The 17071-nt window shown below is 44.5% G+C and overlaps 1 protein-coding gene across 1 annotated transcript in view; it reads left to right on the top strand.

The window, feature by feature from the left end:
• LOC116359569 (extensin-like) overlaps positions 1-15472 on the top strand; it is a 23210-nt gene extending 7738 nt beyond the window's left edge. The window contains exon 2 of the mRNA XM_031812403.1: positions 13548-15472. Within this exon, the coding sequence (XP_031668263.1) occupies positions 13548-15472 (1925 nt within the window). The remainder of the gene's footprint in view (positions 1-13547) is intronic.
• The last annotated feature ends 1599 nt before the right edge of the window (positions 15473-17071 follow it).

The raw sequence follows: 17071 nt of genomic DNA, 5'->3' as shown, positions 1-17071 counted from the left end.
GTGAAATGCTAAATGCTAAATGTCAAATGCAAAATGTTAAGTGTCAAATGCTAAATGTTAAATGCTAAATGCATAATGTTAAATGCTAAATTTTAAATGCTAAATGCAAAATGTTAAATGCTAAATGTTAAATGCTAAATGCTAAATGCTGAATGCTAAATGCTAAATGTTAAATGCTAAATGCTGAATGTTAAATGTTAAACGCTAAATGTTAAATGAGCAGCTAAGATGTAATGGGTCAGAATGGGACCGTTAGAAAAAGTACACTGCTGGTACTGAGAAATACTGTATGTTTGTGTTAATACATTGCAATCAAGGAAATTGCTTAACCAACAAGAAGGAAACAGCTTCTTTCAGATGTTTACAGATGTTTTCTGACCAATTGCAGATTACATATTTTTTTCATCACTCTTTTTCAGTATAGCTTGATAAAAAACATCCTATACTGTAATCATGTTGTTTTAACAAACAACCTAAGAGAAATGGAGACAAAGGAAGATACACAGATGAATGGAATGAGACTGTTCTGAGCAGAGTGAATCGACATTCCACGCTGTCCCAAACCACATGGTTACTGTTGCTAAGGCAGGCAAACTTTTTCCGGCGAGCCTAATGACAGAGGGAAGACCGTGTCCGCTCAATTTGCCCCCAGAAATTCTGGCAGATTTGGAGTCTCACTGTGGAACATTGATGAGATGAGAAATCTGTGTCTCTCCTAGCGATAGCAGCAGAAGACTATCCCTCTCTCTCATTGGCTGGTGGGTCAAAGGTGGAGCTTGTCTTTTCCATTTTCCATTTCTCTGATTGGTGCAAGAGCACTGGAGAAGTTTGAGGTTCTAAATGTTCTTTGACACTATTTGTGTATCCTCTTTAAAATGTGATGTTCTTCCTGTTCCAAGCTGCACTAGCTCTGAATCCAATGGACAGCTGATGGTGTCGGAGAACCTCCCCATTCACAGCCAATAGCAACCTGTTGCTAACAGAATGAATGGCTGTAGTGGTGGGGAAGTTTTTTCAGAGGTTGTTTTGACCTCTACCATATCACCATGGTGATGTATCTGAAAAGCACAAGAAGGTATTTTCACTGTGTGTCTTTTCACCAGGATCAAGGCTGTAAGTCCAACTAAATGAAACAAAATATTTTTCTATTAAACATCCATTGTCCTCCAAGAGTTGCTTGGATCCAAGGTTGGTTTTCATTGTGCTCTGTGTCATCTCATTAACGTACCACAACGTATCCACACAAACCTATCCAGGAGCTGATGTGTAAAACTATTGCACAATGGCTCTCGCTACACTCGCATTAACATCTGCTAACCATGTGTATGTGACAAATAACATTGGATTTGATTTGATTTGAAAACACAGAATGGTTTTGGGTACTGTTAGACCTTCTTCTACCAAGCACACTCTCCTCACAGGTCCATGCCTCCAGGTTCCAGAATAGTGTTTCCCTGATCAATAGATTGGAAATAAAGGCACTGCTTTAAAATGTTTATGGGGAGATCTATTGAATTCCAGTCAAAGCCTGAGTTGTCTGTGTTAACTGGATGGACTGGGGACCTGGTGGCCTATAGAGGGTAAGGGGCAGATGATGTGATGGACTGGGGACCTGGTGGCCTATAGAGGGTAAGGGGCAGATGATGTGATGGTCTGGGGACCTGGTGGCCTATAGAGGGTAAGGGGCAGATGATGTGATGAGGAGAGAGAAGCAGAGTAGCCAGGCCAGTTGGGTGAAGAGAGAGACACACTCCAACAGGAGAGAGAGAGAGATGTATATAATTAATAATGACTACTGTCTGTCACTCTCTCTTTGTATTTCTCCTTTTTAATTCATTCATTTATTAAATCTAATGGAGGTAAGGGTGCACTTTAATTAACCAAACCTTAAAATAGATGAAATAGTCATTGAACACTCGTTCACTAGCCCAGCGCAGGTAACAAGTTTGCCACCAAGCCATTGCCAGTGTTAGTTAACATTCTCAACAGATGAATGTAAAAGGTATGATCTTAACCACTATCAAACCATCACATCTGTTTTTTACTCCTCTTCCTACAGTGTATAGAATGGAGGAAAACAACTGTGAACCATTAGAATGGGAGACATCCCCTGAAATCCTTCCTTTGTCACGATGAGCTGCCCTCCTGTCTCAGAGACCGACTGAGGTGGAGAGAATGATGGAGGGAGGAGAGAGCGTGAGAGAGACAGGAGCGAAAGGAAGGAAAGTGGTGTGAGGGATGCGGGGAGAGAGAGAGAGAGAGAGAGAGATCTGTGACCACTCTGCACCATGCCCACCTCAGCAGTGATTTGTAATTCTCCTGACATTTTCACCAACGATTAATTGCCATTCATTCAGTAATATTGTGCATTGTCTATAATGGCATGAAATGTCAGGTCTGCGTTTAAAGGGGAGGTGCGCTCCATTGTATTGCCTTTTCGATGAAAAATATACACCTCTGTCCTTAGGGAAGGCATGGGGGGATGGATGCACTGTTGACATGTATGAGGTGTGTGACTGCCTGCTGGACGGAGGTTTATTCAGGTGTTTCCATGGTATTTAACTGTTGTGCTGTACAGTCCAAACACATCATTTACCTCACACACATATTTAAAAGGTGAGTGTCAACTGCAAAGCAGCTTAGTAAATGTCTCCTACCTAAAAGTGATGCGTATGTTTTTTTGGTAACCTTCAAGTCCCTTTGAGGTATTTTGGAAACTTTTTCTCTCTGTGTATTACCATGTGTCACAGTGTCTATGAGAGTACAGGATAAAGAATAATGACAACCAACCAACACGGAGAAACACAGTGACTCGGAGACCTTGGTTTGTGGGTTGCTGTTTGAAATGCAATTATAAGACGGCTCCTTCGTGGGTCTTGTCTCAAGGAGACTCAATCAACTATGAGAGAAGCTTGACGTTCGCACAGTTTAACGAGGTTGTTCTCTATTTGCGCCGGAACAAAGAAAGTATTTTAATTCTCGTCGTAGCCTTGGATGTAATGCTTTTTCATGAGATGCTTTCATGTTGTAGGTAATGCATTGATGTTTTGTGTGTGGTTGTCTGGGCTCCTTGTATCTTCCAGGCCTCTTATCTTCACAAATTAAGTTTTAAATTGGTCACACAGAGAAAGACAGCCTTTTCTAATGGCCAAGTTCTTGTGAACATAAACACTGTAAGACCAGATAAAAAGTAGCTGAAAATCAATCATGCCCAAGTCATTTTCCAAAAACACATGAATGGAAAAAGCCCTTATGTTTTATTCTTTATGCTGGCCATGTCTAGAAGGGTGAAATGTTGTTATATTGACATAACAGAACTGCCTCACAAATGAATTGGGTTTATTTGAAGTTATTGTTAGATAACCTTAACAGTCAAGGGTTGAATACAGACTGAGAGAGATGGAGAAAGAGAGAGAATATGAGAGACAGATGGAGTGTGAAAGAGAGATGGGGAGAGAGAGAGAGAGAGAGAGAGAGAGAGAGAGAGAGAGAGAGAGAGAGAGAGAAAAAGACAAAGATGGAGAGAATGAGAGAGAGAGAGAAAAAGACAAAGATGGAGAGAATGAGAGAGAGAGAGAGAGAAAGAAAGGGGGAGGAGAGAGCCAAAAGGACATTAGACTCCCAGGTCCACCTTGAGGTTCCTGATTGTGTTTAAAATGAGAGCGGAGCCACGCGACGCTGAAACTCAGGGACAGAAAGAAAAGAGAAAATCAATACAGTGCAATTAAACACAAAGCTTGGTTCTGCAGGGCTGAAGGGAATTTGTTATTTATTACATTCAGCCCCCACTCCATCCCTCCATCCCTCCTGCCTCCAACAAAGGGAGTTCTTTCTCCCATCCTTTCTCCAGGTAATCTGACTGGCTCTTTCAGACAGGACTCTTAAAGCGATTGTGCAGGAGGCCTGGGGAATTCGGGAGCACCACCGTATATCGACCCGCCCCCGTCAGCTCCCGGCAGCTTCCAACCGGGAGAGAGTCAGAACGGAAGACAGGTTGAGGGAGAAGAGTGGGATCTGGTTGGGAGAAAACCAGGAGAGTGTCAGAACGGAAGACAGGCTGAGGGAGAAGAGTCGGATCTGGTTGGGAGAAAACCAGGAGAGTGTCAGAACGGAAGACAGGCTGAGGGAGAAGAGTCGGATCTGGTTGGGAGAAAACCGGGAGAAACAGGCCTGACCGTTCTGGCTGGTTGACAATCTGGGAGATACTTCAGTGGAGAGAGAGAGGAACGCACACACACTTGACTATTAAAATTACACATTTTCAGTAAAAAGTTATGTAATCTTTGTACAAGTTTGGCTGCTTTGGGATCCAAGGCCAGAATTTCATATTCATATAGTCTCTCTTCATCAGAGAAGATCAGAGTTTCATATACATATAGTCTCTCTTCATCAGAGAAGATCAGAGTTTCATATACATACAGTCTCTCTTCATCAGAGAAGATCAGAGTTTCATATACATACAGTCTCTCTTCATCAGAGAAGATCAGAGTTTCATATACATACAGTCTCTCTTCATCAGAGAAGATCAGAGTTTCATAAACATAGAGTTTAGTATACACAGGCTCTATTCATTAGAGAGAGAAAGATAGAGGGGTACGCTCTGTGTCTGGCTGGGTAAATAGCTCTGGGTCTGGCTGGGTAAATAGCTCTGTGTCTGGCTGGGTAAATAGCTCTGGGTCTGGCTGGGTAAATAGCTCTGTGTCTGGCTGGGTAAATAGCTCTGGGTCTGGCTGGGTAAATAGCTCTGTGTCTGGCTGGGTAAATAGCTCTCGGTCTGGCTGGATAAATAGCTCTGGGTCTGGCTGGATAAATAGCTCTGGGTCTGGCTGGATAAATAGCTCTGGGTCTGGCTGGATAAATAGCTCTGGGTCTGGCTGGGTAAATAGCTCTGTGTCTGGCTGGGTAAATAGCTCAATAGAGTCAAAATAGTTTTGTCTGCAGAAGTTTTTCATGGCAATAATCTATGTATGAGAACGAAAGAAAGATAACATTTTTTTTGTAACTCGGAATGGAATGAAAATGTTGCTGCAACCTCACATTCACGTTTTTTATCATTTTTTTGCAATTCTTTCTTTCCACAATTTACATTGACCTTTATTGTTGACACTGAGAGAATGAAACAGAACACGCTGTGTACAGCATGACGTTCAATACGTCAACCTACTGACTCATTCCACTCGATGACCACAAACACACTACTGCCTCCATTAGCTCTGGTTGTCTTCCCAGCGATGGCAGACACTCAGGTCTCACACAGGCTGAGGCTTAGACTAAACACCTGCATTGACCCTGTCCACCACTGATCAATGAAGAATCACAGCCATTTATATACATGAGTTCATATAAATATATACACCTCCCACTGTATAGTATGTTACAGACCTTGGCCTACAGTATACAGACATTACAGCTGAGTGTCTGGAATGGATTCCACATCAACACAACAGTCTATTCATCTCACAGCTGGTACAGATCCCTTCACTGGAAGAAGGGAGAGACGGAGGGAGGACAGGGAGGAGAGAAGATTAGACAGGCCCACCTGTCTGTGAGAAAGTTCGGAGGAAGTATGAGGACCAGTGTTTTCCTCCTCTGATATGGTGGAGACACATTTGAGTTGTCGTGTCCTTGAGAGATGTTGATAGGTAATGGACCTCAAATTGGTCTTTGTTGGGTTTTGTCTTCTGACATTGTTGTGTAATCAACGACCTTGAGAGGACACACACACACACAAACATGCACATACAATTCCCCTCTTCCTCACTCCCTTTTATGCTTCCAAAACCCTGAGGAAATTAGAGGTCTTGTGTCGTTGTTTTACTTGGACCTTGTTTCTTTTATTTTCCCTCCCTCCCTCTTCCTCCATCGGCCTCCGTGGGTGAATTTGATCCAAGCCCGGGATTGCGGAGCGGGGTGACTAAATGAAATATTGATCCGCTGCTCCGTGGCCTTGCCTTCACCTTGTCCAGCGTGGTGAGTTACTGAGTCTTCCGTTCTGCTTGTAATAGGAATTATTACAGAGGGCTGGGGCGAGTAATTACTGGGCATGGTGGAGAGGGAAGAGAGGAGGGGCCCACCATATATTTCTGTAAAGAAGTTATTTACCTCAGCCCCCAACCTCCATCCAAATCTCCCCACCTCCTACCTCCTCCACTCCCCTCTGACCGCCCTGCCTGTCAAGGCTCATGGCTCCCTGTCTTGCTTAACCTTGATTCCATTCTGCTAACTGTCATTAATCATCCGGGGTGTCAGGGGAACTTTATCAAATGCAGGTTGGACTGAGAGGCTAACACAGTAACACTCTTAGAGGGAGAACAGAGGGAGAGTGTCTGAGGATCTGTGCTGGGGTGGTGGACTGTATCTGTGTGTGTGTGTGTGTGTGTGTGTGTGTGTGTGTGTGTGTGTGTGTGTGTGTGTGTGTGTGTGTGTGTGTGTGTGTGTGTGTGTGTGTGTGTGTGTGTGTGGTGTGTGTGTGTGTGTGTGTGTGTGTGTGTGTGTGTGTGTGTGTGTGTGTGTGTGTGTGTGTGTGTGTGTGTGTGTGTGTACTAAAAGGGATGGTACTGTAAATATAACATCTGCAGCACTGACCTGCTAGTGTAGTGGAGTTTGATGTATCCCTGTGTGGCTCTGTGAGGAGGTTTGTTTGATAGATCCTCTGCTGCTGTGCCCTTGCCTTAGCCCTGCCCTGTCTGGCTCCTCCATGCCGGGACCCCACTGAAGGTCATCACTGATGGAGAGACCAGGGATGATCCATCCTGAGACTAGGAACTACAGGGGACAGAGATGGTTTGGGGAGGGACTGAGAGAGGGGCAAGAGGGGGACGTATGTTTCCTAAGGTATCCTAAGGGGGAAAAGGAGGGTCATCAATTCCAGTATATCCGTTGTCGTTCGACCCTCCTCAGAGATTGAATATGGGTTAGAAGGAGAGAGCAGTGTCATGTTCCTGGTGAATTTGACACAATATGAATGTCAAGAGTAAATGAAGTAGCTGTTCAGAAGTACTGTATGTAACTAAAGTGTTTTCATTGCAGTAAATGGCAGTGCTCTTAGGCTTTGAAGTCCTTTTCTGTCGGCTTCTAACAGTCATCCTCATAACAATGTTGCTATCAGACTCATCTCATATTGTCCTCTGGTACTTAGAGAAAACCATTAGTATTGAGAGAGAGGGGGGGGTGAGACAGAAAGAGAGAGGGGGGGGAGAGAGAGCGGGGGAAAGAGAGAGAGGGGGGGGGGTAGAAAGAGAGGGGGGGAAGAGAGGGGGGGAGAGAGAGAGGGGGGGAGAGAGACAGAGAGAGGGGGGAGAGAGAGAGCGGCGAGAGAGAGAGAGAGAGAGAGAGACAGAGAGAGTGGTTAGAGAGAGTGGTTAGAGAGAGAGAGAGACAGAGAGAGTGGTTAGAGAGAGAGAGAGAGAGAGAGAGAGAGAGAGAGAGAGAGAGAGAGAGAGAGAAACTATCTCATCCTGGAATATCCAAGGCCTGAGGTCATCTACCTTTGGCCTCAGAGCAGGAACCTGCCTTTTCCAAAAAATCAGAAATACAGACATTGTCATCCTACAAGAAACCTGGTACAGAGGAGACTGACCCACTGGTTGCCCTCTAGGTTACAGAGAGCTGGTAGATCCATCCAAACTACCAGGTGTGAAACAGAGAAGGGACTTAGGGGGTAAGCTAATTTGGTATAGAGCAGACCTAATTCACTTAATTAAATTAATCAAAACAGGAAAATTTTACATCTGGCTATATCCCCCCACTAGAATCCCCATACTTTAATGAAGACAGCTTCTCCATCCTAGAGGGGGAAATCAATCATTTCCAGGCCCAGGGACATGGACTAGTCTGTGGCGACCTAAATGCCAGAACCGGACAAGAACCTGACACCCTCAGCACACAGGGGGACAAACACCTGCCTAAAGGTGACAGCATTCCCTCCCCCATATGCCCCCCTAAGCACAACTATGACAACATAACCAACAAAAACGGGTCACAACTCCTGCAGCTCTGTCGCACGTTGGGTATGTACATAGTCAATGGTAGGCTTCGAGGGGACTGCTATGGTAGGTACACCTATAGCTCATCTCTTGGCAGTAGCACTGTAGACTACTTTATCACTGACCTCAACCCAGTGTCTCTCAGAGCGTTCACAGTCAACCCACTGACACCCCTATCAGATCACAGCAAAATCAGTCTACTTGAACAGAGCAATACTCAATCATGAGACATCAAAGCCAAAGGAACTGAGTAATATTAAGAAATGCTATAGATGGTAGGACTGTGGTGTGGAAACCTACCAAAAAACAATTAGCCAACAACAAATTCAATCCCTTTTAAACAACTTCCTGGACAAAACATTCCACTGTAATAGTGAAGGTAAAAAACTTGGCAGTAGAAAATCTAAACAGCATATTTCACCTCAGCTTCCCAATCAAATCTAAGAATTTCAAACAGAAAACTAAAGAAAATGAACAACAATGACAAATGGTTTGCAAAAACCTAAGAAAGAAATTGAGAAAACTGTCCAACCAAAAACATAGAAACCCAGAAAATCTCAGCCTACTCCTTCGCTATTGTCATGCCCTGACCTTAGATATCTCTGTTTTCTATATATTTTGGTTAGGTCAGGGTGTGACTAGGGTGGGTACTCTAGTTTTTTGTATGTCTAGGTTTTTTTGTATGTCTAGGGGTTTTGTATGTCTATGTTGGCCTGATATGGTTCCCAATCAGAGACAGCTGTTTATCGTTGTCTCTGATTGGGGATCATATTTAGGCAGCCCTTTTTCCCACTTTCTGGTGTGGGATCTTGTCTACACTTAGTTGCCTGAGTGCACAACAGTAGCTTCACATTTCGTTTGGTCGGTCGGTCGGTCGGTCGATCGGTCGATCGATCGATCGGTCGGTCGGTCGGTTGTTGGGTTGTTGTTTTGTTTTGGTGAGTTTCAGTTCATAAAAAATATGTGGAACTCTATTCATGCTGTTCCTTGGTCTCATCATTACGATGATCGTGACAGCTATGGTGAATCACTAAAACAATACAGAAATACAGTAAGGAAAAAGAAGGAACAGCTCGTAAGAAATTATCTCAATGTAATGGAAGAATCCATAGAATCTAACGACTTCTGGGAAAATTGGAAAACAAAAACAACCACTTCTGGAAAACTTGGAAAACAAACAACAACGCAAAGAGTTATCTATCCAGAATGGAGATGTATGGCTAAACCACTTCTCTAATCTTTTTGGCTCTATAACAAAGAACAAACAACAAAAACATATACATGATCAAATACAAATCTTAGAATCAGCTATTAAAGACCAGAACCCACTGGATTCTCCAATTACCTTGAATGAACTGCAGGACAAAATAAAAAACATCCAACCCAAAAAGGCCTGGGGGTTGATGGTATTCTCAATGTTATAAAATATACAGACCACACATTCCAATTGGCTAAATTTAAACTCTTTAACATCATCCTCAGCTCTGGCATCTTCCCCAATATGTGGAACCAAGGACTGATCACCCCAATCCACAAAAGTGGAGACAATATTAACTCCAATAACTCCCATGGGATATGCTCCAACAGCAACCTTGGGAGAATCCTCTGCATTATAAACAACAGACTTGTACATTTACTCAGAGAAAACAATGTACTGAGCAAATGTCAAATTGGCTTTACACCAAATTATCATATGACAGACAACATACTCACCCTGCACACCCTAATTAACAAACAAACAGACCAAAACAAAGGCAAAGTCTTCTCATGCTTTGTTGATTTCAAAAAAGCCTTTGACTCAATTTGGCATGAGGGTCTGCTATACAAATTGATGGAAAGTAGTGTTGTTCGAAAACATACAACATTATAAAATCCATGAACACAAACAACAAGTCTGCAGTTAAAATGGATAAAAAACACACACATTTCTTTCCACAGAGCCGTGGGATGAGACAGGGATGCCGCTTGAGCCCCACCATCTTCAACATATATATCAACAAATTGGCGAGGGCACTAGAACAGTCTGCAGCACCCGGCCTCACCCTACTAGAATCTGACGTCAAATGTTGTTAAGGGAATTTTTATCAATGATGACTAATTATGTATGCATTACAATCAGGACTGACTAATCAGAATACTATTATGTTACTATATATTTACTAATCAGAATACTATTATGTTACTATATATTTACTAATCAGAATACTATTATGTTGCTGTAAATGTATGAGTTTTCTTTCTTGATCCCAGTACTGAATATAATGTGTGTGAATGTGGTCAAGAGTTAGAACAATGACTGTCTGTTCCTTGGTACAAATGAATCAGACTGGCTAGAATGCTTATCTACACGAGAAAACCTTGACTCGTAAATTATATTAAATTGGTAGGGAGACAGATGCGGGAAGGCTTGAGATACAGCCTTTGTACTGGAACGGAGATGGAACGGGTTGGTGCTGGAACTAATGAAGTCATTTTCAGTTTATAACCTGTTGTAAACTGTATCGTATGGAGTACTCTCGTGAATAAACTCTGCTGTTTGACTTTAAGACTGGGCTCTGTCCATTATTATAGAATAAGGGAATTACAAATCCTTATGAATTGACAGAGTGTTTCATTTTAATTGGGTATTAAAACACAGAGCAATTTAATTCCTTTATCAAATGTCTACTGTTTGTTGATGATATGGTGCTTCTGTCACCAACCAAGGAGGGCCTACAGCAGCACCTAGATCTTCTGCACAGATTCTGCCAGACCTGGGCCCTGACAGTAAATCTCAGTAAGACCAAATTAATGGTGTTCCAAAAAAGTTACCACAAATACAAATTCCATCTAGACACCGTTGCCCTAGAGCACACAAAAAACTATGCATACCTTGGCCTAAACATCAGCGCCACAGGTAACTTCCACAAAGCTGTGAATGATCTGAGAGACAAGAAGGGCATACTATGCCATCAAAAGGAACATAAAATTCAACATACCAATTAGGATCTGGCTAAAAATACTTGAATCAGTTATAGAACCCATTGCCCTTTATGGTTGTGAGGTCTGGGGTCCACTCACCAACCAAGAATTCACAAAATGGGACAAACACAAAATTGAGACTGCATGCAGAATTCTACAAAAATATCCTCAGTGTACAACGTAGAACACCAAATAATGCATGCAGAATAATTAGGCCGACACCCTGCAAATGATCAAAATCCAGAAAAGAGACGTTAAATTCTACAACCACCTAAAAGGAAGCGATTCCCAAACCTTCCATAACAAAGCCATCACCTACAGAGAGATGAACCTGGAGAAGAGTCCACTAAGAAAGCTGGTCCTGGGGCTCTGTTCAGAAACACAAACAGACCCCACAGAGCCCCAGGACAGCAACACAATTAGACCCAACCAAATTATGAGAAAACAAAAAGATAATTACTTGACACATTGGAAGGAATTCACAAAAAAACTGAGCAAACTAGAATGCTATTTGGTCCTAAACAGAGAGCACACAGTGGCAGAGTACTTGACCACTATGACTGACCCAAACTTAAGGAATGCTTTGACTATGTACAGACTCAGTGAGCATAGCCTTGCTATTGCTATAGCCTTGCTCAAGAGAAGACAAGCTATGTGCACACTGACGACAAAATGAGGTGGAAACTGAGCTGCACTTCCTAACCTCCTGCCAAATGTATGACCATACTGCATTAGAGACACATATTTCCCTAAGATTACATAGATCCACAAAGAATTAAAAAACAAACCCAATTTTGATAAACTCCCATATCTATCGGGTGAAATACCACAGTGTGCCGTCAAAGCAGCAAGATTTGTGACCTGCTGCCACAAGAAAAGGGCAACCAGTGAAGAACCATTGTAAATACAACCCATATTTATGTGGATTTAGTTTCCCTTTTGTACTTTTGTACTAACCATTTGTACATCATAACAACACTGTATTGTAATGATGTTGGTCTGGGGGAAGGTTTATGACAGTCATAAATACCTCTTCCCCCCTTTTTCCTCTCTCTTCCCTACTGATGTGAAATTTGAAAACCCCTTGGTTAACATAGAGATTCTGGGAACATCAGAAGGTGGGGGGAAATTAACTATAGTCTGGTTATCCGACCAATTGAACATATGCGGTGGCACTTAATGAATATGATGTCAGTTCGGTTGTCATCTGAGACATTCTCCTCAATGATAGGATGACATAAACTCTACAGTGGAAAGTCTACACATCAGAGTTATTGGATTCACATGGAATTGTTGTTCAATTTAAATGTTTGACTATAAAATTATTGGTCAAGAGATTAAATGTAATTTTAGCTTCCAAATGAGAGATTTGGGGTTTCATAAGGTTAGGGCTCTGCTCAATCAGTGGCCCGCCCCTGTGAAGAGACATGGGTTATAAAACTTTTCAGACACACCCTACTCGCTCCACTATATAAAGCCTTGATGAAAATGTAACCTCCTGTTCAAAGTACGTGAGGTCTGCAGCCTCTGCGTTAAAAGGACTAACATGTCAACTACAGAACTAAGCCAACCTCAGCGTGAGCTTTGGTTGCGAATGGTATGAACTTGAACTCTTATTCACTACAGAAGTGATACCTCCTAGCCATTGAGTTAGCAACAGCAGCTGCAAACGCGGGCTAGGAAAGAACAGACAGAGTATCCCGTCTACCACACAACGACGTTACTACAATATATCCAATTGACCACCAGAGACATTCTTCAAAGGTTTGGCAACACGGCCTTCCATCTACCACCAACCTAGCGAAGCGCAGCTCAGAGAAAATATTTATTGCATTTTCCTTTTCCAAATGGGCGGTAATTTAGAATGCATAAGATACTGTATTTACGATAGCACAGCTTCGCCCTTTGTTCCTCAGTCTTCCCGCTCTTTCACTCAAACCCAGCCCCTTTTCTTTTGTGTAACCAGCTGTCATATCTGTTCCGCCCGCTAGGGACGTTTTCCTTAATGACGTAATTTGTAATCAAGGTATAATTAATTCTGTGTATATGTAATTCTGTGTGATTAGTTAGGTATTTAGTAAATAAATAATGAAACCCAATGTTGTATTGCTGATTCAACTTGTTAGCCAGGGTTCGTGAAGATAACCAAGAATTTACAACTTTCAGATGAGACTGAATTAAGGTGACGATTAATATTGACTGCTATTGATGTAAAATATTACAAGGTCTTTAAGAGTTTATTCAGAAGATAACAGCTTTATAAATATTATTTCGTGGTGCTCCGACTCTCTAGTTAATTACATTTACATGATTAGCTCAATCAGGTAATATTAATTACAGAGAAAGGATTTTATAGAATAGCATGTCATATCACTTAATCTGGCATAGCCAAAGACACGACAGTATATATGTCCATAATGTGACATTTGAAATGTCTTTATTCTTTTGGAACTTCAGTGAGTGTTATGTTTACTGTCCATTTGTATTGTTTATTTCACTTTTGTTTATTATCTACTTCACTTGTTTTAGCAATGTAAACGTATGAATTTAATTGAACGCCAACCTTGTCTTTTACAGAATGTCAAATAACAATCCCTCCAGGATTGTGTCACCCACCACCTCCTTGGTTCCTGTACCCTGCCCTGTCACACCATCTACCAACCACCCACCCACCTCCTTGGTTCCTGTACCCTGCCCTACCCTACTACACCACCTACCAACCACCCACCACCTCCTTGGTTCCTGTACCCTGCCCTACCACACCACCTACCAACCACCCACTACCTCCTTGGTTCCTGTACCCTGCCCTGCCCTGCCCTACCACACCACCTACCAACCACCCACCACCTCCTTGGTTCCTGTACCCTGCCCTGCCCTACCACACCACCTACCAAACCACCCACTACCTCCTTGGTTCCTGTACCCTGCCCTACCACACCACCTACCAACCACCCACCCACCACCTCCTTGGTTTCCGTACCCTGCCCTACCACACTACCTACCAACCACCCACCACCTCCTTGGTTCCTGTACCCTGCCCTACCACACCACCTACCAACCACCCACTACCTCCTTGGTTCCTGTACCCTGCCCTGCCCTACCACACCACCTACCAACCACCCACTACCTCCTTGGTTCCTGTACCCTGCCCTACGACACCACCTACCAACCACCCACCCACCACCTCCTTGGTTTCTGTACCCTGCCCTACCACACCACCTACCAACCACCCATCACCTTCTTGGTTCCTGTACCCTGCCCTACTACACCACCTACCAACCACCCACCCACCACCTCCTTGGTTTCCTGTTACCCTGCCCTACCACACCACCTACCAAACCACCCACCACCTCCTTGGTTCCTGTACCCTGCCCTACTACACCACCTACCACACCACCCACCACCTCCTTGGTTCCTGTACCCTGCCCTACCACACCACCTACCAACCACCCACCACCTCCTTGGTTCCTGTTACCCTGCCCTACCACACCACCTACCAACCACCCACCACCCTCCTTGTTCCTGTACCCTGCCCTACCACACCACCTACCAACCACCCACCACCTCCTTGGTTCCTGTACCCTGGCCTACCACACCACCTACCAACCACCCACCACCTCCTTGGTTCCTGTACCCTGCCCTTACCACACCACCTACCAAACCACCCACCACCTCCTTGGATCCTGTACCCTGCCCTGCCCTACCACACCACCTACCAACCACCCACTACCTCCTTGGTTCCTGTACCCTGCCCTACCACACCACCTAGCAACCACCCACCACCTCCTTGGTTCCTGTACCCTGCCCTGCCCTACCACACCACCTACCAACCACCTACTACCTCATTGGTTCCTGTACCCTGCCCTACCACACCACCTACCAACCACCCACCCACCACCTCCTTGGTTCCTGTACCCTGCCCTACCACACCACCTACCAACCACCCACCACCTCCTTGGTTCCTGTACCCTGCCCTACGACACCACCTACCAACCACCCACCACCTCCTTGGTTCCTGTACCCTGCCCTACCACACCACCTACCAACCACCCACTACCTCCTTGGTTCCTGTACCCTGCCCTACCACACCACCTACCAACCACCCACCACCTCCTTGGTTCCTGTACCCTGCAATTCCACACCACCTACCAACCACCCACCACCTCCTTGGTTCCTGTACCCTGCCCTACCACTCCACCTACCAACCACCCACCACCTCCTTGGTTCCTGTACCCTGCCCTGTCCTACCACACCACCTACCAACCACCCACTACCTCCTTGGTTCCTGTACCCTGCCCTACCACTCCACCTACCAACCAACCACCCACCACCTCCTTGGTTCCTGTACCCTGCCCTGCCCTACTACACCACCTACCAACCACCCACCACCTCCTTGGTTCCTGTCCCCTGCCCTGTCACACCACCTACCAAACATCCACCCACATCCTGCAACACAACCACCAGCGACCCACCACCCACGTCCAGGCCAGCCCTGTGGTATGATGTTCCCCTCCATCCCATACTAACGAGATCAGCCCTCATAGATTCTATTACTGCACCACTCAATTACATTAAATCTCCATTTACGGACCTTAAGGAGCTCCAGGCAATGCTGGGGCTTCGACCTTGTCAGAGAGCAGAGACTCTGACCACAGAGAGAGAGAGAAAGATGGAGGGAGGGGGAGAGCGGGAGCGAGAGGGATTGAGACTGAGAGATATGGGGGAGTGCGTTTTAGAAGATAGAGTGGTACATGGAGGACAGGGGGAAAGAGAAGATCGATAAGTCAGGAGAGCAGTGATGAAGATTGAAGAGTGAGGAGAATAGGATAGAGGGAGGAAAACAGGGATGGACGGAGGAGGGAGCAGAGATTGCGGAGGAGTGATGGCTATTGCTGAGAGCGTATTGACAGAAACCGCCATGAGACAGGAACGGAAATCCTGGAGGTGACCTGGACGAGCTGCAATGCCTCCTGGGACATTTACGGGTCACAATGACGGTCTGGGTCTGTCGGAGAGATGGACGGATGGACCAAAATCTTTCACTGTTATTCAGGCCTGTCCTTTACTTTCCTCTACTCACACTGCACCCTCTGAATGGAACTCAATGTCCCAGAGTTCTGACACTGTTATTCAGGCCTGTCCTTTACTTTCCTCTATCCACAATGCACCCTCTGAATGGAACTCAATGTCCCAGAGTTCTGACACCAGTATTCAGGCCTGTCCTTTACTTTCCTCTACCCACAATGCACCTTCTGAATGGAACTCAATGTCCGAGAGTTCTGACACTCCATCTGGTTCATGGCCCCTGAGAGAGACAGAGAGACTCACTTTGGCCTTTTCAAGGGGGGCAAAATGAACTATCTATCCAAAATAAAGAGACTGCCCTTTGAAACAGTAGGGTGGAAATTGGTACACAAAATGGCTCAAGGAAGGGTTGACTTGATAGTCAAGCTGGCAGAGAAAGTTGTGCATACAACATACATTAAGGACATACTTAACACTGCCCTGTACATTGGAAATAAACATTCTAAAGAAACCAAGGAAGTTTTCTAATGCAACATTTCTAAACCTTATATTACATACTCTACAGGCTTCTTAAGAGAGAGAGATAAATAATGGAGAAAATAATACTAAATTCCCCATTTCACCAGAATTAGTGATTTCACATGATTGATGGTGATGCATTCCCCTCTCTCAATAGTCCTCAGAATGATTCTAACTCTCATTTCTCTCTCATATTACATCACAATAAAGCATGGCAGGGCTTAAGGCCAAACATTACTTACCAACTAATGCACCAGCCCCCGCCTGGCCCAGACGCCTTATCACAATGCCCTAATGTAGTCTGTTGGTCCATAACACAGCTGCTATTTGCAGGCAGTGCTCCTCAGATTGGAAAATAGGCTGAGGAATGAGTTTTAGCTGTGGCCTTACACACTCTCTCTCACACACACACACACACACACACACACACACACACACACACACACACACACACACACACACACACACACACACACACACACACACACACACACACACACACACACACACACACACACACACGGGTTCCATCTGCACGCCGAGGAAGAGGAACCTAATGAATATTTCCCTTTGAGTGAGAG

This window comes from Oncorhynchus kisutch, unplaced genomic scaffold (genome assembly GCF_002021735.2).
Source record: "Oncorhynchus kisutch isolate 150728-3 unplaced genomic scaffold, Okis_V2 Okis03b-Okis08b_hom, whole genome shotgun sequence".
NCBI classification, from domain to species: domain Eukaryota; kingdom Metazoa; phylum Chordata; class Actinopteri; order Salmoniformes; family Salmonidae; genus Oncorhynchus; species Oncorhynchus kisutch.
The sequence above is the reverse complement of the archived record's forward strand: the minus strand, read 5'-3'. Positions and strand labels throughout refer to the sequence as shown.